Here is a 23,327-nt window from a genome sequence, read left to right as displayed (position 1 = left end):
ACGGGCCCTACATGTAAGCACATGTCCTGATAAAAGGGAGGCAGAGAGGAATTTGACACAGAAGACAATGTGACAATTGAAGCAAGATGTGTGGTGCTGGCTTCAGAGATGAAGGAAGGGGCCACAAGCAGAGGGATCCAGGGAAGGCAGCTCTAGAAGCTAGGAAAGGCCAAGAGCTGACTTCTCCGCAGGGCCTGGGAAGGGACCCCTCAATTTCAGTCCAGTGAAACTCATTTCAGACTTCTGATCTCCAGGACTGGAAGGGAGTAAGTATGGGTTGTTTTAAGCCACTAAGTTTGTGATCATTTGTTAGAACAGCAATAAGAAACTAACTCAGGTCCGGCCTGGGCTTTGGGAGTTTTAAAAGCTCCCCGGGTGATTCTATCATAATATGCAGCCAAGTGCAATAACTATTGAACCAGAGAGACTAGAGGAGAGACTAGATAAGGACATGCTGGCGTGGTTGCTTATGTGGGGAAAATGTATGGGAAGTCAGCAAGTCACCTCGCCCAAGAATGAACCATCAATCCTTAACCATCTACCCACAGATTACTACACAGCGGCCTATCCAAGCACGTCATAGGATGGGCATGCTTCCCCAGTGTGGTGTCCCTTCTAGTCTGACCCACTGCAGATGCTAAATTTCCTTGGGAGAAAGAACAGCTACACATATGGTAGGCAGACTTTGTACAGAGCTAACTTTCTTACCAACACCACCTTTCACAGAAGGAATGGGCCAATGGCTACATTATATGCAAATACACGAATCAGCACTTTCACATGAACACTATCAGGAAAAGGACTAAACTGTCTTCCTCTCTGGGCTTAAACTACGAAAAACCACTATTAGGATTGAACAGATGGAGAGTTTTTCGTTTGCTTTCGTAATCTATTTACTTACGGTAGATTATAGGTGGAAATCATCTATATATTATTTATTTGGGAACAAAGTAACTCATTCTTCATAGAGATCGAGAAAAGTAACACTTGTACAATTTTGCCAGGGGCAGCCCTCCCTCCAGAGCGAGCATTTGCCTGCTCCTGGGGCTTCCTCATACCATGGAGCATGGTAAGTTTACTGAAAAGCCATTCCACCATGTGCCTCCATAGTACTATCACCAACAGCCAAAATCCACGACCTCTTACTTCTTACTTTTCTCTCCCTACTTTGTCTTCTCCAGAGAGGAAACTAGTGAAGTAGAAATGGCAGTCACATGAGAATCTGAAGACCTGTTTGGAATTTCAGTTCCATCCGGTGTAAGTGATGTCATGTTAGGAGTCCCTCAGCCACTCTGAGCTCCGTCTCTAACAAACAGATACCGTTGCCTTCACAGTGTTGACGAAATAAAAACAACACAGGTGAAACTGCTTGGCACACAGTAAGAACTTCATGAGGCTCAGCTTTCACACATCACCCTATGCCGAAGCTTCTCACGTCTCCTTCCGCCATCCTCTCATGAGCTCTGGCCCTGTATCTCCCACCGTCTCCTCCATGCTCCGGCTCGGATCTCTTACAGGCATCCCCAACTGGGCATGTCTAAACTGGATTTATGATCTGCACTCACACCATGACCCTCCAATTGCCCTGACCGTGTCCATCCGTTAACGTGCCCTCAGGCCCCTCCCCCATCCTCTCTTCTCCATCCCCACTGCTCACCTCCCATTGGGGCTCAGAGCCTCGCAGCGGCTCACCCCTCAAGCACAGGAGCCTGTAGGGTGACAGCTCCATCTCTTCCAGGCCAGCCTGCTTGTGGACTGCAAATGAGTCTCTCTTCAGACAGATTCATCACCTCAAGCCCTGAAGAAAGATCCCCAAGCACTTTCTTGCCCTGCAGCCGGTATCTGTGATGGATGGAAGGGGAGCCACTCCGCGGACGGCAGAGGACAGTCTTCCCTGTGCCTGCAGTCAGAGTGCAAGGCACTGAGCAACATCACTACGTTACACATGGAGGGAAGCTCTCAGAAAAAATGGATCGTAAAACAAAGTATTTTTTTAAAAGCAGTTCCAGAGAACTGGACATTGTTTATCAAATTTCTTGACATAGTATTTAGTAACTACAATCTAAATCTGCCACAAACCACACTCAATTGCATTCAATATAATAATCCACGTTAGTAAGTTAACCATGTTATGTGTTTTGTAATGTTACAATCAGTTACCAAATATGCAAGCCTTCAGTATTTATACTAAGTAGCAAATGCGGTCAATCGCAGAGATGTTCTTACCATTTTGTTCCTCCAGCTCATTCCCAATCTCTTGCCCCATTTGCTTTTGGCGACTTATGATAGAAGAAAGGGCATCGAGGCCTGCATCCTGTTCTGAAAGAAAAAGTAAAACACTCAACTAAGAACCGAAGGAAACCATTGAAAGTCCAGAAATATACCCGTGGGCATAACACAACTCAATATATGATAAAAGTAACCTTTTAAACCATTGGGAAAAGGAGAGAGAAGAAAACAGGTAACATTTTTGGAACAAAATGAAGAAAAAAAAATTAAGTATCTACTTCATACCTTAAACTAAAATGATTTCCTGATGAATTAAAATTTTAAATATTAAAAATGAACATAAGATTTGACTACATAAACATTTAAACTTTTGAATATTTGATACATAAAGAGAATGTGCAAATCAATAAGAAAGACTTATTCTTCTAAGTTTTAAAATGGGCAAAGGATATAAATAAGAAATGAAAATGAAAAAGAATGCGAACACGCAGGGTTAACTAAGTGTGAAGAACTAAAAGCTGTGTCATGGGAGGACAATTGACATACCTTTCTGGAGAGAAAATTGTGCCTACTTTTTTATCTGTCAGCCCTATGTTTAGAAATGTATGTAAGAAAGCATCAGACCGCATGCAAGATGTACATCCAATGACGTGCCTTGATACGTAGCTTCCTGTGCTAGCTATCAATGTATTACCTCTCAGCTCCAAGTTGACCCCCTTTTGACTGCTCTGTGAAAATGGCCCTGGGCCCTTTAAATATTTTTCCCTTGGCCATCTCTGTCAGTAAGAAGGGACTACAGAGACATCCCGGGAGGAGAGGTTTGCTTCCTGCCTCCAGCCTGCTCTCTCGCCAGGCTCCCACAGCCTCCCAGCTTCTCCAGTGTCCTCCAGCACACAGAGGCCAGCAGCACCCCAAGGTCAGCAGGGTACCCCCTGGGCAGTTTTTTAACAGAGTGCCTCCACTTAGACACTTCCCCATGAATGGTATCCCTGGCATCCTAGAGGGCAGATTCCAGCAGGTTCCACAGTCTGGCTGCAAACCACAGGGACCTCTCTGAAATCATTACTCTAATGTCCTATTATCCTATCTAATGAAAGAGTGATATGCAAATTGACCATCACTCCAAGACATAAGATGGCCACCCCCATGTGGTCAAAGATCCTGCCCCCATGTGGACACAAAATGCCACCACAAGATGGCCTACAGGGGAGAGCAATTGTGGGCAGTTAGGGGTGACCAGGCCAGCAGAGGAGGTCAGTTGGGGATGACCAGGCTAACAAGGGAGGGCAGTTATGAGAGGGCGGGGGGAGGGACCCAGGCCTGCAGGGGAGGTCATTTGGAGGGATCAGGCCTGCAGGGGAGGGAAGTTGGGGGGGACCAGGCCGGCAGGGGAGGGAAGTTGTGAGTGATCAGGCAAGCAGGGATGGCAGTTAGGGGTGACCAGACTGTCAGGAGGGCAATTGGGGAGACCAGGTCTGCAGGGGAGGGCAGTTGGGGGGAACCAGGCCTGTAGGAGAGCCGGGTAGCAGTTGGGAAGGACCAGACTTGCAGGGGAGGGAAGTTGGGGGGGACCAGGACTGTAAGGGAGGACAGTTAGGGGTGACCAGACCAGCAGGGGAGGGCTGTTAGGGGCAATCAGGCCAGCCAGGGAGTAGTTAGGCATAAATCAGGCTGGCAGGGGAGTGGTTAGGGGGTGATCAGGCTGGCAGGCAGAAGTGGCTAGGAGCAATCAGGCAGAGGCAGGCAAGCAGTTGGGAGCCAGCAGTCCTGGATTATGAGAGAGATGTCCCAGATTGGAGAGGGTGCAGGCTGGGCTGAAGGACACTCACTCTCCCAACTCCCCATGCATAAATTTTGTGCACTGGGTCTCTAGTAGTTAATAATTCTGTGCATTAAACTTTCAACCCTCTTTCTCCTAATTGGACCCACACTGATACATTTATAATAGTGAGAAACTGGAAACTATCCAAATACCCAAGTACAATGATTTGTTTAAAAATGTGTATATAGCCATATAATAAAACACTACAGAGCCATTAAAAGTGATAGGGTCCATGGATATTTTGATGTTGAAAGAAATCCATGATATGTTAAGTGTAAAAATGCAGTACATAAAACAATAAATAGTAAAAATAGAATTTTTGTTTCTTAAAATGTATTGCTTTCCTAGATTGTAAAAATTTAAAGAAAAAAGAACTCAAAGTACTTTCTTTAAAATTTTATATTAGTTTGTTCTTTGCAGTCTCAGTAATATCTTTGTAAGAACCATTTTGTTTGCTTTCAGGTGCATTTGGAAGAACATTCTTTTCTTTTTTCTTTTTCTTTTTTTTAAAATATATTTTATTGATTTTTTTACAGAGAGGAAAGGAGAGGGATAGAGAGTTAGAAACATCAATGAGAAAGAATCATCGATCAGCTGCCTCTTGCACACCCCATACTGGGGATGTGCCCGCAACCCAGGTACATGCCCTTGACCGGAATCGAACCCGGGACCTTTCAGTCCGCAGGCCAACGCTCTATCCACTGAGCCAAACCGGTTTCGGCTGGAAGAACATTCTGAAGCTGAACCTAAGGACTCTTTCTACCCAGGCAATCTGCCAGATGAGGATAACATGCCAATTGTGGCTTCATTTGTTGATGGGGTTCTTTTCATGACTAGTTCACATAAAGGCATATCTTCGAAAGCAGAAATCACAATGGTCTTCTTCTGCAAGATCATGTTAACAGTGTCTTGTATTTTTTCCTAGTCTTTTTATGGAATTAAGCCATTACACTTAACTCATTAATTCATCTGGAATTTATTTAAACTAATGGTATGAGGTAAGGACCCCTTAGTGACATTTTTTGACACTACGTATTTTTCAAACTATACAAATGACCTGCTTTCTCCAGGGATCATTCTAAGGGACCATTTTACAGCAAAATCTCTTTATAATGAGGTCCTTTTGGTCTTTAGTAACAACCTCTTGGATGACTTCCAAGATAAATCTATCATCAACCTAGTGCTGCTATAGGATGACCAATATTATAGCAAAAATCCAAATGCATCCTGAAAAGAATCTACCTATAGGACTGAGAGTCAAGAGTCCACAAGAATTAAAAGGTAAAACAATTTTAAAAGAGGATAGAAGATTCCTCTACAGTTTTCAATTAGAAAAAGAATCATTAAAGTTACAAAGTTGCTTTATCTAGAAGAGACACAGATTGTGAATGAAAAATAACTACCCTGCACTCTTTTTTCTCAACCTTGACTCATGATATGGTTTAACCACCTAAAGGTTCTCTTTCTAATGCAAAACAGAAACAGGGCTAAATATTCTGCTCGACTGAAATCATTTCTGTAAGAACTTAGCATCTCCTCACTGTGGTTAAGTGCGATAACATTTTCATTCCACAATCCAAAGACACAGACAGTCCAGGGACCTGAGACCTGTGTATGTGATGATGAGAGTGATGACCTGAGCCTCTCCAAGCCCTAAAGCAGCAATTCCAAGGGCAGGTGGCATGATCATCTTAGAGACAATGAACCAAGTAAAATGCTGTACTCACAAAAATATAAACAGACAGTCATGCAGAACCATGCAAAACTATGATGTCATACTGACTAGCTCATTACTGTCATCTGCCCTACCCTATCACATATCCCAAGTCATTATATCACAGTACATCATTTGCAACATACAGTCTATTAATCGTTCTTCAATTTTATAATAATGTTCTTTTTTTTTTTTTAAATGGGTAACCATTGTGATACATAGAATAATGTGCCCCCTTAAGATTCCCATTTCCTAATCCCGGGAACCTGGGAATAGATGAGTTTACTCAGCAGAAGGAATTTTGCCATTGTGATTCAGATGAAGGCATTTGAAATGGGAGATTATTCGGATTGTCCAGGGGGACCCAGTGGAATCGTGAGTCCTTAAGACAGAAACTTCTTTTAGCTGCCTTCTCAGGGGGACAGGAAGAAGGATCTGAGAGATGCAACTACTGGCTTTGAAGACTGAAGCAGGGAATGACGAGGTGGTTGGCGGCCTCCAGCAGCTGGAAAAGGCAAGGAGATGCCTTCTCTGGAGCTTCCACCAAGAAAGCCCACACCTTGGCCCCGGCCCAGAGACCCACAGTGAACTTCTGACCTACAGAACTGTAAAATAATAAGTTTGAATTTTAAGCCACCAAATTTGTACTAATTTATAATGACAGACTAGAAAATGAATGCAATCATTTTTTTTAAATCCCTTTGGAATAATTAGGTGTTTGGAGATTTTTCTATCTTTAGATATTCAGAAAAGCCATCTTCTAACTAAATATCATGTAATTGTGGGAGGACTATCTGGTGGCTGCAGATTAAAAATAAAGAGTCATCATACAGTGTTCTTACCAAAAATAACAAACTTGATCCTGATCAAGCCACTAAATCTAACTACCAATTTACAGAAAACATGTGGGACAAAGGAATATTTTAATAGATGGGCATACAAATAGCAAGATCTAGATGATGGGAAACTACACGGCAAATGACCCTGTTTCTTCAACCAAGGAAAGGCAAAGAAAAAAAGAGAGAGAGCTGGCAAAGGAACCTATCTATTAAAGGAGCCGAAGGGACATCCATTAGTTGCAATGTCCAGACTATATTCTGATCATGATCTGAACAACCTAAAACTAACAAAACCAAACATCATGGGACAATCAAGGAAATCTGAGCACTCGATGTTTGATTATACTATGGAATTATTGTGAACTTGCTAAGGGTGATAATGGCCTTGTGATTATATTTTTTTTAAAAAACAGTCCTTATCTGTTTAAAACATATTTTAGAGACATATTCTGGAATATTCACCCATGAAGTAATACCTGAGATTTGCTTCAAAAAAAATCCATGGAATAGGTAGTTGGGTAGACATGAAACACAATGAACTATGAATTGGTAATTGCTGAAACAGTTCTCTCTACTTTTTTGTTTGAAATTTTCCACAGCAAAATACTATCAACATTTTAACAAGTAAATAAAACAAAGGGGCGGTTCTAAGACCTGCAGCCTCAGGCCCCTAGGGCTGGGCTGTGTCTTCATTTCCTTTGTCTTTGTCCCAGTTCATAGCCAACTGGTGGCACAGCACAAGTATTTAATAAATGATGTTAATCCAAGGAATAACCAAAGAGACATCTAGGTTGGCAGAAGAAAGAAATTTAGTCTCTATCAGACCTAGGAAAGGGTTTCTTGTCAATACAAGACAGACTTCTAAGTTCAGGTAGTAGAAAAATCGTTGAAGTTGTCTAAGTTCCAGTGCGCAGAGAGAAGCAATGGAAATGCTCACATTTTACATATAGAAGGAGCTCTTCCAGGATAAGGAGACATAAGGAACAAATGAGGAAAAGATTAGGTCAAGCTGGAGAAAGTTAATCACTTTCCCAGCATTGGAAAGACTTTTAGAGCAAGATCTAAGAACAGATTATTTTATTTTGAGATTTTAGTGAAAGATTCCTGGTCTAGGTGACAGTTACAAGGAAAAAAAACAGTTGTCTGTGAAGTAAGGATTGCCAAGGGTTTAGAGATTAGCTTCTAAGACTTGCTGGTGTAAAATGGAGTCTGGCTAGCCACCTTCCCACCACTATTTTACATAAAAATATTTAGAGGCTGAAGAACACAGAAATCTAGAAAAAAACATGCGGCTTTCTGCTGAAATCCAGAAAGGACACCTATAAAATAACAGTTAGCAAAGCCCATCAGCAAAGACCTCCTGAGTGAAGGTAGAACAATACCTCATACCTTCTTCAAGGTCTGCCGTCAACTCAGAGACAGGGGTCTGTATCAAAAAGTTACCTTCCCTTGTCCTATCTGGGGAATTTTTGAGGTGATCTAGGTACTGTCATCACCTCCTCCATCTCATGCTTAATGTCCATTTGTGCCTCAAATTACAGCATGACTAACACAGAAGCCGAGACCGGCTGACTGGATGTCACAAACCCTAGCTTCTAGCTTAGGCAAGGAAGGCATTCGCTGCCGAGTCCAAGACCTGCCAACAAACTGTTATTTTAGGATGATTTTCAAAGTGTTTCTGAGGGTCAGCTAAAGTACAGAAAGGCTAACGGAGTATATGGGCCAGAGGAAGTTAGAAATGACCCCTCGTGGTGCTTTATTTTTATCTGGTGCTGGCCCCGGTGATGAAACAAAGCCTAGCAACCTCGGCACATTGCCAAGATTCTTGAGGCAGAGAAAAGGCCAATAGGGCTTCGTGTAAATTTTGACTTCCATTTTTGTGTTGATCCTTGAAAATCAACTGCTAGGGAAGCAAAGAGGGATACAGCATTCCAAAACACAAAGGTAAAAGCTGGAAAACAAACTGACCTACAGTATGAGCTGCTACTCTCGTCCATTCCTTCCTCTCTCCACCCTGCCAAGGCCTTGCATCGCAATAAGGATGCTCTTTGTCCCAGAGACTCACTGACAAAAACTTGCAGGTGGCATCCGCTCACCCTGCACGTAGCACCTTCTCGGTGACCGGGATACTGTACCTAACCATAAACTGCTTTTCCTGGCACAAAGACACAATGCCAGAAGATTCCTTAGTGTGAGCTAACAAGACCCGCTTTTCGGGAGCCGTGGATCCTGAAGAGTGAAGCACGGCTAATGAATGGCCGTGCTTCGGGGAAAGCTGCATTCATTGCTCTAGATTCTTCCACTTTGCTTCAACCATGACAATGGGTGAGGCAAGTGGGACTGCAGATACGGGGGATGGACACCGTGCCTCACTTGTTGGAGATCTTCACAATAGAACTAGACCTGTTTCTCGCCAACATGCATGGACAGGAGCCAGAATTACTTCTGGCCTGAAACGTGGGGGGAAAGCACACACACACAAAACCACAGGCAAAATATACCCACCCACACACACAAAAAAAACCCCGTAGTTTCAAGACACAGACATCAGGAACTGATGTACGTGATCCCTGAGAGATGGGGAATAAGCGAGATTACTGCCCTGGGAGGGCTGCCAGGCTGTGGGGATGGGACAGATGAGCCCTGGGGGAGTCTGGTCATCGACCTGAGCTGAAAAGAATCAGAGCAGGTCAGGGTGCCTAAGGCACATAGGGAGAGGGGAGAGGTGTGCAGAGAGAAGCCTGGGGGTCTGCATGGGCACGGGGTCCACCTAGAGGCTTGAGCTGAGTGCTGAGGGCATTTATCTGAGGGAACTAACCACGGCTGGGGAAAGCACCCCTGAAAGGGGACTCTGGGCTCAAACAGGGTTGGACGCAGTTCCATTCCCACTGACCAGGTCACCTCATAATTCACTAGGCAGAGTGCAGGCAGGGCTCGTTTTATGGCACTTCGCTTTATTGCACTTCACGGACATTGTGTTTTTGACAAACTGAAGGCAAGACCCTCCACCAGCAAGCAGATTGCGGCTCCCTTCACTGTGACGCTCGCTTCGCTGCAGCGGTCTGGACCCGAACCTGCAGCGTCCCCGAGGTGGATCTGTGCTCAGAATGGTTTTGGCTCAGGAGTGGGGTAAAGGCCGCTAGCCTGGCGTCAGCAAGCATTTTCGATAAAGGGCCAGATATTAAATGTTTTAGGCCTTGTGGTTCATACTGTCTCGAGACCAACTACTAAACTATGCTATTGTAGCAGGAGAGCATCCACAGATAAAATGAATAAGCATGGCTGTGTTCCCGGGAGACTTTATTTAGGGACACTAAACGTTGAATTTCATACAATTTTCAGTCACAAAATATTCCTCTTCTGACTATTTTCTGAACACTTAGAAATGTAAAACATATTTTAAGTTTATAAAACACAGGAAGCAGGCCAAATGTGGCCCATAGGTTAAGGTCTGCTGAGCCCTGCTCTAAAGCAGACACTGCTCTGGTCCACAGTACAAAGCAAGACTCAAAAATATTTCTAGAAATACAAGGCTATCCAGGACCAGCCCTGGCTGGTGTTCTCAGTGGTTAGAAAAGTCAGCCTGCCCACCAAAGGGCCACAGGGCATGTTCCTGGGTTGCAGATTCAATCCCCAGCCCTGGTCAGGCTATGTGCAGGAGGCGACCAATCTCCCTTTATCTCTTCCTCCCTTCTTCCCTCCCTCCCTGCCTTCTTCTATACCTTCTCCTTCCCTCCCTTCAACTTTCTCTAAAAGTCAATGAAAAAATATATTCTCGGGTGAGGATTAACAATACACACACACACACACACACACACACACACACACAAAATCTAGAGTTACAGTGTACAAATTTGTGCACATGTGGGATCTGGCCAGCCTGCCCTGATGGGAGCCTGAGAGGGCTGGGCCAATTGTGGGGGAGGGACCACAGGCAGTTGGCCAGCTGGCCCTGCCCCCGATTCAGGGGTGGGGGGGAGGAGGCAATTGGGGGGCTGGGCTGGCGGGGGAAGGGGATTGCGCAGATCAGGCTGGTTGGTTGGCTGCCACAGTGCACGTCATAGCCACCGGTTGTTCTGATCATTCCACCATTCCAGTCACTGGGCTTAGATAGATAGATAGATAGATAGATAGAAAAATTCACAGTACCTGGCTTCCAAATGAATATTTCCCCTCTAATATTAGAAATAAGGCAAGGATGTCAGCTCTTATCATTTCTATAAGGCAGGGGAGGAAAAAAAAAAAAAAAAAGACATCCAGATTGAAACGAAGGAGGGAAACTATGCCAACTGAAAAAACAGAGACCATCAGAGTGGATCAAAACAGAGGAGCCAACTATATGCTACCTACAATAACCCCACTTTAAATCTAAAAGTACATGTAGATTAAAAGTAAATAGATTCTAACACTAATCAAAAGAAAGCAGGAGTAGCTATTTTAATTTCAGAGCTGACCTCAAAGCAAATAAAGTTATCGGGAATAAAGAGGGGAATTATGTAATTATAAGGAGGTTAATTCTCCAAAAAGACATAATCCTTCATGTGTAAGTGCCTAATAACAGAGCGTCAAACTACATGAGGCAACAAGTGATAGAACTGCAAGAAGAAATAGATGAATCCACTATCATAGTGGGAGACCTTAACACCCTTCTGTTAGAAATGGGAAGATCCACGGGCAGAAAATCAGTAAAAACATAAATTCAACACCATCAATCAACTGGATATAATGGACATCTACAGACTACTTCATTAAACAGCAGAATAAGCATTCTTCTCAAGCTTATATGGAACATCCACCAAGACAGACCGCATTCTGGGCCATAAAATGCACCTTAACAAATTTAAAATAGAAATCATACAGTTTGCTCTCAGACTATAATGAAATTAAGCTACAGATTAATAACAGAAAAATAGATAGAAAATACCAAAATATACAGAGATTAAACAACACTTTTAAAGATTTTTTATAAATATTTTTATTGATTTTTTTTTTTTTTTTTAAGAGAGAGAGAGAGGGAGAGAGAGAAGAAGGGATAGGGAGAGAGAGGCAGAAACATTGATGAGAAACATCAATTGGTTGTCTCCTGCATGACCTCTACTGGAGATGGAGCCCACTACCTGGGCATGTGCCCTGTCTGGGAATCAAACCAGTGACCTCTTGATGTGTGGGTGGTTGCTCAACCACTGAGACACACCAGCTGGGCTAACCAATATACTTTTAAATTATACATGTGTCAAAGAAAAGATCTCAAGAGAAATTTTTAAATATTTTGAACTAATGTAAATGAAAACAACATTTACCAAAATTTATGGGATGCAGCAAAAGCAATGTATAGAGGAAAATTTATAGCACTGAGGGCATATAGTAGAAAAGAAGAAAGATCTATGTTCAATAACATAAACTTCACCTTAAGAAATTAGGAAAAGAGCAAATTAAATCCAAAGTAAGCAAAAGAAAAAAGAATTAGAACAGAAATTAATGAAACTGAAAATGGGAATTCAAAAAGCCAATGCTAGTTCTTTGAAATGATTTTTTAAAAAAAATCAATAAGCCTCTAACCAGATTAAATAAGAAAGAAGGCCAGGACACAAATTAATAACAGAAATGAAGAGGGAAACATCACTACAGATCTCATGAACATTAAAAGAATAATAAAAAATATTATGAACAACTCTATGCCACCAAATGTGATAACCCAGATGAAATGGACCAATTTCTTGAATGATACAAACTGCCAAACCTCACAAAACTCACACAAGATACAAATTAATAAAACAAACAATCTGAATAAATTTATATCTAAAGAAATTGAATTAACAATTAACAAGCACCCCAAATAGAAAGCACCAAATGGGTTCACCGTTGAAGTCCACCACACATTTACGGAAGAAATCACAACATTCCTCAAATTTTATAACCATCACAAGTTGGATTTATCCTAGGTATGTAAGGCTAGTTCAACATTCAACAATCAAAGTAATCCATCACATTTTTTTTTTGTTTGTTTTGTTGTTTTTTTTATTAAGGTATTATATGTGTACATATCTTACCATTGCCCGCCTCTACCCCCATACATGCCTTCCCCGCCGCGCGCCCCCCCACCCCCACCACCACCACCATCACAATTTGTTGAGAAGACTCCATTGTATTACCTTTGGTCCTTTATCAAATATCAGGTGACTACACTTATGTGGATTTATTTCTGGGCTGTCTATTCTATTCCAATGATCTATTGATGTATTTTTTTTTTTTAACCAGCATTAAATTTTTTCTTTATTTTTGATTTTCTGTAGTTTGAAAATGATTTGCCTAGGTGTAGTTGGGTTTTTTGTTAGTTTTTTAATTTACCCTGTAACTTTAACAAATTTTAGTGAACAGGCTGTATGTTGGAAAAAGCACTGTAGCAATTTCACCAACATAAATAAAAATTACATGTCTACAATTATAATTTACATATTTAAATCCAAGAGTTACTGTGGTAAATAATGTTTGGCAAATAATTAGCACGTGATCACACCACATGAACCTAGGTAATTGTTCTGTTGTCACATGGCATGACTTTTTGCAGCAAATTTAATTCATGCCAGCCGATGTTCCCATGTGCACTAAGCCACGCCCTAGCCGTGTGCATTTGTTTCCTCTTGGTGACTGGTGAGTGCACACATTAACTAGACCTATTCAGTATAAATTTATACATATAGAAAACTTTTCTACAAAATTAAACTTTTCATAAATTTTAATTACACAAACCTAATGTAAGTAAAATAATTAATTTGTCAATTTTTTAACATATGCATTCAGAAAACCTACTTTATTATATAACGGACTTTTAGCTTTAATGGACACCCCCTCGCCCAAATTAGTCTGTTATATCAAGATTTTACTGAGGTCATTAGGGTGATACATATTAGAACCACAATGAAACGCAACACTGATTATTAAAATGTCTAAAATGAAAAAGACCAACTGTACCACATTTGCTGAGGATCTAAAACAAATAGAACACCTAGCTTGTGTTTCAGAGGTTGAGTTCTGGCCTATAAACCAGGAGGTTACAGCTCGATTCCCCGTCAGGGCACATACTCTGGTTGCGAGCTCGATCCCCAGTGTGAGGCATGCAGGAGGCAGCCAATCAATGATACTCTCTCATTATTGATAGTTCTATCTCTTTCTCTCCCTCTCCCTTCCTCTCTGAAATCAATAAAAATATATATTTTTTAAAAATAGGAGACATACATCTTTTGCTGATGATGTAATATAGTATAAACACTTTTAAAACTAATGTAGTAATTTCTTTAATAGTTAAACATACAGCTGCATTGACCAGTCATCCCACTGGCAGGGATTTACCTAAGAAAATGAAAATGTATGTCTATACAAAGACTTGCATATGAACATTCAATACTATTTCGCAATACAAAAGAATGAAATACTGGCCCATGCAACAATGTGGATGAATCTTAAAATAATGATGCTTCGATAAAGAAGCCAGATTCCTTCCTCCTAAAAGGAGTACATACTCTATTATTCCATTCATGAAAAATTATAGAAAATAGAAAATAATTTATAGTGACAGAAAGCAGATCAACAGCTGTCTAGAAATTGGAGGAGGAGCAATAGTAAGAACACAAATAGACATGAAGAAAACTTTTGGGAATAATGATTATGTTCATTATTTTTATTACAGTGATGGTTGCTCAGATGTATCCATATGTCAAAGCTTAGTGAATCACATACACTGTGTGCTATTTATAATGTCAACTGCACCCCAATAAAGCTGTTTTTGAAAAGCAGAATTAGAATGAATAACATCCCAACAATGACATGAAATAATATCCATGATACATATTAAATAAAAAATTAAAAAGCTGTGGAATTATAAATATCATAAACCCTTTTATGCAAAATATGTCTTCTTATACTGAACATACACATGTGTATTGACAAAAAGTCTAAGAAAATATACATTAATTTGTTTATATAATGGAGAAGCAATATGGAAAGCTTTTCATTTTATATATCTCTGTATTGTTTGAACTTTGTATAACAATTGTACATTACTTCTGAAATTTAAAAGATAGAAGACAGTAAAGGAAATAATTAGCAGGTTAAAAGTCACTGGGCAAGATGAATTTCAAGGTAAAGTCCAAATTGACTTATTTTAATAAGGAAACGATGAACTCTGAGTTTGGTGAATAAATTTCCAATTGTGGAGAAGAGGCACATGCCTCCTCATAAGACTAACCAGCCTGAGAGCTGCCGGCCACTCTCTCTCAGGGGGAGTCACTACCTCTGGAGTCACGAATTCATGGATGACATCGTTTGTCCGTGCCTCAGGTGTTCTGAGGCACAGAACTGCCCGGGGCTAAGAGACCTACAGTTCTCCCTCGGAGAGAGTCAAGGCTCCCGTAAGAACCTGACGAGGCTCCTGAGCCCACAGTCCTCGGGTAGTCAGTACCTTGGATGATTTTCTGCTGCTGCTGCCGGATTTCATCAAAACCCAAGCCTCTGGTCTCCTCCGGCTCCTCGAAGAGCCAGGGGTTGGGTGCGCCTCGCTTAGCCCCTCCCGTCATCAGGCTGGACCTAGGAACAAGATTAAATGTGTTACATAACTCAAAAAATATAGCTCTGCTGCAAATTACTCCCACAAGTGCGGAGGTGGCCAGCCTCGAATGCTTTGAAAATTCAATCCAACCACAATTTATTGCAGCCTACATCGATGCCAGCAACTGTGCTCGGTGCTGGAAGAGACCTGAGGATGAATAAAGCACAAGCCCGGTCCCCTGGAGAATTACAGCCTGCGAAGGAGGCTATGGCAGCACGTAATGCTCTTACTAATCCTCCAAGATGCATTAGAGTCAATAATCACAAATGAGGGCCTTAAATTTCAAAGTCACGAGGCCAATGGAAGTAGCCTTTTTGAGGACAAAGTTTGTCTAACAGGCCTATGTAACATCAAAGGCACATATTTCATCTCCAGAAGATCCAAATTTGCAACCACAGATTACAGCATTAAAAAACGGCCACATAATTTTCTATTAATGGGAATTACGTAGCTCACAGATAGACACACACGCAGGGTTTCAAATCCAATTTTATGAATGTAATGTAGCATTCATAACATAATAACTTCTGAATTATCGATCTAAATCTCTCTCCCTCTGGTGAACCACATGCCCCTTCTGCGCCAGACACGTTGGTCTCCTTGCTGTGTGAAGACGGGGCACACACACTCCAGCCTCAATCCCGTGTTTATCGGGTTCTTCTCATCTCGAGTACCCCCTCTTGTGTTCCCACCAGCCCACACTGTCCAGGCCCCAAGGACCATCTTGTTCGTGAAACCATCTCTGACTACATCAATCCTGATGTGAATCGTCACTCACTTTAGAGTTCACAGGATTCATGAAAAATGACGATGACCACCGTGGCGACATAGCGGTAGGAGCAGTGACAATGTATGTGCAGGCACAGCTCCAGGCGACTTACAGGTCTTCACTAGCACTGTCTGTGATTCTTCTAGCCCTTTCTATTCCTATCTCTTTTATTGTCTACAGATAACTGCTAGCTTATTGTTTAACTTTTTATGTAAATGTCTACCAGGCAGAAGGCAGGAACCAAAATCACCCGTGATGGGACTGCATACAGCTCTCAGCACAGAATAAACAGCTATCAGCTCCATCCCCTACCAGCAACACAGTAACATCTGCCTCAGAGAGCTCGCCTGGTTGTTAGTCCCCGTACACCCAAAGGTGGTGGGTTCAATCCCCAGTCGGGGAGAGTAAGGGAGACAACCAATTGCTCTTTCTCTCTCACAATACTGTTTCTCTCTCCTTCTCCCTTCCTCTCTCTAAAAATAAAATAAAAAGTAAAACAATAAAGCACAAAGCTCTGAAAGGGTTCTAAGCAATAACAAAGTTATCTTGGTCTTACTCTCACTATAACAGCAATAGTAAAATGCGGTAAAATGATCCCCTAAAGCACATGTGTCAAATACAAGGCCCGCGGGCCAAATCCGTCCCGCCAGGCCTTGCAATGTGGCCCGCACCGCGCTGTCATCACTGCACTCCGCTGCGTTTCCATCACAATGACAGTTTATGACTGTTCAGTAAACCATTCGGCCCGCGATTTAGGCTGGATTTTAGATTTTGGCCCCTTCTCTGATTGAGTTCGACACCCCTACAAAAGCCTTCTTTCTCGGTTATCTGATTCCAAAGTTTCTGTTACGTTTTCCAAGGTGGAGCTATCTGTCTCTCTGTTCTTCTGGTGTTTGTCTTTTGCTGATGCCCCAAACCTGGGGGAAAGCCAGGCAACGGTCACCTCTACTAAGGAAGCAGGTCAGATGGCAGGCGTCACTATGCAGACTTGATTTTCTTTTCTTTAGGGTTTTACGCTCAACTTAATGTTTGGACTGATGCCTACTATACTCAGTTTTCTCCTAGGTAGAAAGAAAATATGGAAGAACTTAAGACATACGGTAATTCTTGTTTTCAAGGAGTTTACAACCAAACTGAAAAGAAAAACTAACCACACATGAAGGAATTGCTAACTGAAGTAAGAAAACTGCAGCTCCGTGTCCCTGGGCACTTCCAGCAACCTCCTCAGCCCATAAAACAAGTGAACGAAGTAGGTCAATGGTTTTCGAAAGTTCTGGTCAAATGCTCGAGGAACAGACACCCTCGTTAACAGTCATTAATAGCAGTGTGGAGGTGAGCGGGGAGGACTCATCTCGGTGGGAGAGCCAGGCATTCCCTTTTCTCCTGCAGAAAATGACTTTCCATCATTGGACATCACCGGATGAGATGACCTGTAAGATCCGAACTGCTTTAATTACAATTTTTCTCATTAAGTATTAAACTGCACAAATAAGAACAGAAAAAAAAAAGAAAAAAGAAAAAAAAACACGAAATAAAAAACACCAATGCTCACAAAATTCATTCTCCTCTCCCCCAGTCTTTCTATTTTCACCACAGACCCATGGGCTCAGGCCAAACACTCTGGAATGATCTCTGACTCTCTCCTACCCCGCACACCTAATGCATTGGAAATCCTTCAAAACGTATCTAAAATCTGATGATTCCTCCTTTTCTCTCTTGCTTCCGCCCTATTGCTCCTGCCTCGTGCTTCCACTCCTACCCTCTACAATCTACTTCCCAAAGAGCTGCCAGAGTGACCACTGTAAAAACAGATTTGTTTCCTCTGCTCTTCCCATCCACCTTTAAAACACATCTTTACTGCAACTACAAGCCACGCTGGTTTCCTTGCTGCCTCTAGAATACACTGAGCACATCCACATCTCAGGGACCTTGCATCCACTGTCCCCTCCATCCTACAGTGGCTAAGGCACGCCTCCCTGTCCTCCCCCACCCCCACCCCATGGTCACGTGGCCTTGCTGCCTTATTCACTCTCCTTTGCTGAAATGTCACCTCAGACAGGTTTCCCTGACCTCTCTAAAAAAGTACCCTTCCCTATAACTCAGCCCCTGCCCCCAATCCTGCTGTATCTTCTTTATAGTACTTAAACCACCTGCTATTATATGATATATATTTGTTGATTTTCTCTCTCCTACACAAGACTACAAACTCCACAATGAGGGGGACTGTCTTGTTTGTATTATATCCTCAGTGCCTGGCATAATAGACACTGAAAAAAAGGCTGAATGAATTAACTAATTCAGCAAAAAAAATAACCAATTAAATGAAATACACAAGCGTAATCAGGAAATTATAGTATCATATGCTGGTGCGGTGTTTTGTAATTTCAAAGGCATTTCACAAACATTATTTCATTTGAATTGTACACCAGCCTATGTGTAAGTCAGAGTTGATATTACTAACAAGAAAACTAAGGTAGCCCGGCTGGTGCGGCTCAATGGTTGAACATCAACCTATGAACCAGGAGAACATGGTTCGATTCCTTGTCAGGGCAAATACCTGAGTTGTAGGCTCGATCACCTGTGTGAGCGTGCAGGAGGCAGCCCATCAATGATCCCTCACCATTGCTGTTTCACTCTCTGCCTCTGCCTTCATCTCTGGAATCAATAAAAATATATTTAAAAAGAAAAGAAAAGAAAGGTAAAGAAACATCATAGTGACGTCCTCCAGGTCACACACGTAGTGGAAAAGCTAAATGTTCAATGCACAGCTTCTGACTCTTAACCCAAGGCACTTCCCACTACCTCAGGCAAGGTTTCAGAAAGGCAAGGAGACTCAGGACCGCCTTGAAGAATGGGTAGCTTTAGCTAGGTGAGAGAGATGGTAAGGCATGGCAAGAAAGGGTAAGAACATGAATGGAGCCTCCAGGGCAGGGGCTATAGGCCATATATATATATAGTGGAATGGCAGTGGAGAGTGGGTGAAATTTGAGGGGCTGGATCTAGTAATATTGATTCCAAAATAGGTAGCCACTGTGAACCTCTTTCTGTTCTCCGAGTCACTTTTATCATCACACTCTTCCAGAATCTTGTCATTTTAGCCATACTATAAAACCTCAAGCAACAACTTTCTTTCCTATTCACAGCCCAACTTCCTGAAACAATGAACTGTGCTCATCAATTCTACTTCCTGACCCTCACAGTTCATTCTTCAATCCACTTCTGCCCCATTACTCTACTGAAATTCTCTCCCACCAGCTTACTGCCAAATCTCCTCCCAGGTGTCACTCTGCCCCTCTTCTAGCCTCATGTGTCATGGCTGACTTTATTCTTTTACTCATGAACCCCCGCTCCCCTGGTTTCTTCCATCCCACCTCTCCCACTGAGAGAGCTTTCTCTGGAATTTGCAGGTAACTCTCCATCTGCCCCTTAAATATTGCTGTTCTTCAGGAATTCTATTTCGATCTTCTCTTTTCACTATATATATATTGTCTCTCTCTGGGCAACTGTATCAGTTCCAGTGATTTCAAGCTGTAAGAACAGGAGCTAGCAGTGATTAAACACTTTTTACTCCCCACCACAAACTCAACAGCACTTTCTTTTGAATCATTATGGTGGTAGATTCTTAATTGGGGTGGGAGAGGGACATGTTCCCTTCCCTAGCAGGGCAATTTCAGAATCTGGGGGTAGAAGGTAGAATATAAGGAACAAAAGAAACAAACAAAGAAAATAGAAACAGACTCACAGACATAGAGAATAGACTAAGGTTGCAGAGTGGAGAAGGAATAGGAGATTGGGTGGGTGGGTGAAAAGGTGAAGGGATTAAGAAGTGCAAACTGGTAGTCACAAAATAGTCCAATATGTAAAGCAAAGTAGAGCCTAGGGAATATAGTCAATCATATATAATATATATATGTATGTGTGTATATATATATATATGATTGACCATATATATATATATATATATATATATATATATATATATATAGTGCAAATTGTCCACTTGGAAGTTCGACCAGGAGAGAGGAAGTTCGACACTTGCTATGACATGGGCTAACCACCAAGGGGTGGGTGACCAGCACTGGCAGTGGGGCACTGAGGGAGTGAGAAAAGGAGGTGGTGGGGAGGTAAGGAGGCCAGGCCTAGGGACCCTACCCTGCACGATTTTGTACACCAGGCCTCTAGTCCTATCTAATAAAGAGGGAATATGCTAATTGACCTTCACACCATCGCAAATATGGCAGCACCCACAGCCAATAAGGAGGGAATATGCTAATGCTGCCCCACCTTCAAAGATGGCAGCACCCAGTCCCCTCAGCTCTGCCAGGGTGGCAGGAGCATGGCAAGGCTGCACACCTGCCTCCGGAGTCCTCCAGTCCCCTCAGCCCCTCAGCCCTCCAGGGCCACCCAAGGCTCAGGTAACCAGGGCTGGCCGAGGCTTGCATTGCTGGCAGTGGCAGCAGCAGAGGTGTGATGGGAGGGTCACCTTTCCCTGATCACCGGGTCACCTCCTGCCCCTGAGGGCTCCTGGACTATGAGAGGGGCAGGCTGGGCTGAGGGACCCCCTCCAGTGAATGAATTTTCATGCTCTGGGCCTCTAGCCTTATAATAACTATGTATGGTGCTAGGTGGGTACTGGAAATACTTTGTGAAGTATATGCTTGTGTAACCACTATGCTATACACATGAAACTAATACAAAATACTATTGAATATAAACCGTAATTGAAAAGCCATGTTTTAATGAGGGCCTGGAGGAAGGAAAGCACATAAATAGTTAAAAGGAACCCAACATATAGAACCCCGGTGAGGCACATCTTTCCACCTCAGCCTGATTCACATTACTGTGCCAAAGACATCCCAGTTATCTCTATCTCTGATCCTTCCTACTGGCTCTACGTCTGCATTTACTGCTTTCCCTTTAGGAAACTCCAACTGATATTCCATTCCAAATCCGATATATCCAAATCCGATTCATTACTTTTACCCCAAAGCTGTTTCCCTCCTCTGCTCTCTGTTCTGGTCAGCATCACCACTGTGCTCCCAATCACTCAAACCTGCCCCTCCCCAAACCCACGTCCCCTCAATGTCCCAAGCTTCCTCAGAGGTGGTCTTCAAGTACATGCCCTCACTGCCCTCCCCACCGGCACTGCCCTCATCAGCTCGCGTGTAAAACATGGTCATAGCCTTCTGACTGGACTCCCTGTACCCAGTCACCCTCATTCAAACCATCTCCACCTCTGCGGCCAGAACTCTTTCTAAAAAAGTGGAGTCTCACCACAACATTTCCCTGTTTTCCAACTTTCACAGTTCCCTAGAAGGTACACATCAGGTTTAAGCTTTACAATGCGGCCCCACTGATCTCTGCAGCGTCATCTGACAACGCCCCTTCCATGCCCTGCGCTTCCTCCAGACCGCACACTGCTCACCACTTCCCAGACAAAGGCACCCACTTTCACACTCTCATGTTTTTGCATGAGTCTGGAGGGTCCCCACCCCCAACCCTTTGTCCATCTGGCAAAATTCTATTCATCCCGTAAGGCTCAACTCAAATGTCACTTCTGCTGTTTAGTCTTTCCTGATCCCCGTCCCCACCCCCTTCCCTGGAATCAATCACTCCCTGGTGCTCCCCTGGCACTTTGTTCGAAACCTCCAACGTGGCATTTATCAAGCAGGATTGTAGTTAGTTATTTGCTCATCTGTCTCCCTTCCTAAATTACACGCTCTGTAAGGACAGCGGCCACAGGACAGTCTTGTTTAAACCGCTAGTACTAAATAAACGTGCTCTGCGCATGCTGGACAGGAAGCCTTCGGTGCGTGTTCTTGAAACAGGATGGGAAAACCACTGAGCTGATTAAGCAAGAGAGACAAGATGAGAGGGGTGGTTAACCTTTTTATCACGAGGTTGTCTTTTTGTAATATATTTTTATTGATTTCAGAGAGGAAAGGAGAGGGAGAGAAAGAAAGAAACATCAATGATGAGAATCATGGATCGGCTGCCTCCTGCACGCCCCACACTGGCGATGGAGCCCACAGCCAGGGCGTGTGCCCTGACCAGAAATCAAACTACAACCTCCCGGTTCATTACTGAGCCATACCGGCTGGACGAGATTGGTTTTTTACTAAAAAAAGCAAAAGAAACCAACTGTTGCCCACCTTTCAGACTGTAGAGCGAATGGAGAGGATGTTACTAGAAAGGGAATTCTGTCACTGAAACACTTGGTAGCTCAAGCCCGCATTTGGAAAGACAACGAAGGAGTGTTTCTCCTTTGAAAAGTAAGTTAAAGAAAGGAAATGCTAAAAACTCCCCTCAAGGTTAGGACAGACTCCCAATGTTCTTTTAAATAAATAATAACTTCCATCCATATTCTTTCAAGATGCAAGTTATCTAAAAAATGGCACTTATCAAACAAATGCCACATTAATAAATAGGTTAGATATGTCATAAAGATTTTACCCAAAAGTTGTGCAGTCGCTTCTGAAGATATAAAAATACAGCATTTCCATCTCCCAAAGAAAATGATGTTCGTTTTTAAATTGTAATCCATGACTCAAGGGGTACAGACACTCCCCAAGTTTTTCTGTGGACAAAGGTAGTTGAAGCTGTTAGAGCTCACGGGGAGGACGTGCTTACCTAAAGACTACGCACTGGGAAAGGCAGAAAAAAACTGCCGAGAAGCAGCTTTCTTTGGCTTTGCTTACCATTTTATTTATTTATTTTTTAAATATATTTTATTGATTTTTTACAGAGAGGAAGGGAGAGAGAGAGCTAGAAACGTCGATGAGAGAGAAACATCGACCAGCTGCCTCTTGCACACCCAATACTGGGGATGTGCCCGCAACAAAGTTACATGCCCTTGACGGGAATCGAATCTGGGACCTTTCAGTCCGCAGACCGACGCTCTACCACTGAGCCAAACCGGTTTCGACTTTGCTTACCATTTTAAAAAGAAGTCAAAATGACTATAGAAAATGTCTGTTCTATCTGAAAAAAATCTCGGTGGGTATTCACAGGCTGCAGGGAGGCTGGACGTTAGGGTTAGGAAGGTATTTCTAAGGGTGTCGGGGAACTGCTTTTTCAAACTTTTGTCTTGGTAGCTTCTTCCTGTGATTCCAGAGATGCACAGAGGCTCAAATTTCAATCCAAAATAGATTCTCTGACATCGATTCTTTAAGGGAAATCTGGCATCAACCTGCGGACTGGATCACACGGAGGAGAGCATAGTCAGAGGTGGGCCAGGGCACAGGTCCTCCGGGCAGAAGGCGATGGGGGTCTGGACAAGGGGAATGACAAGGCTCAGCGGGAAAATGACGGTTCACACAGTGACTCGGAGGAAAACTCCACGAGTGCTG

At 42.8% G+C, this 23,327-nt stretch overlaps 1 protein-coding gene across 6 annotated transcripts in view; it reads right to left on the bottom strand.

Annotated features, from left to right (window-relative positions):
- The window catches only part of STX8 (syntaxin 8), a 218,425-nt gene that overhangs the window by 168,418 nt on the left and 26,680 nt on the right, over window positions 1-23,327 (bottom strand). For all 6 annotated transcript variants that reach the window (XM_036452224.2, XM_036452225.2, XM_036452226.2 and 3 more), the window contains exons 5-6: window positions 15,063-15,187; window positions 2,227-2,319 (exon numbers count right to left, since the gene is read on the bottom strand). In XM_036452224.2, coding sequence (XP_036308117.1) covers window positions 2,227-2,319; window positions 15,063-15,187 — 218 coding nt within the window. The remainder of the gene's footprint in view (window positions 1-2,226; window positions 2,320-15,062; window positions 15,188-23,327) is intronic.

Source organism: Pipistrellus kuhlii, unplaced genomic scaffold, assembly GCF_014108245.1.
Source record: "Pipistrellus kuhlii isolate mPipKuh1 unplaced genomic scaffold, mPipKuh1.p scaffold_m20_p_23, whole genome shotgun sequence".
NCBI classification, from domain to species: Eukaryota; Metazoa; Chordata; class Mammalia; order Chiroptera; family Vespertilionidae; genus Pipistrellus; species Pipistrellus kuhlii.
Note: the sequence above shows the minus strand (reverse complement) of the source record. Positions and strands in the feature narration are given on the sequence as shown.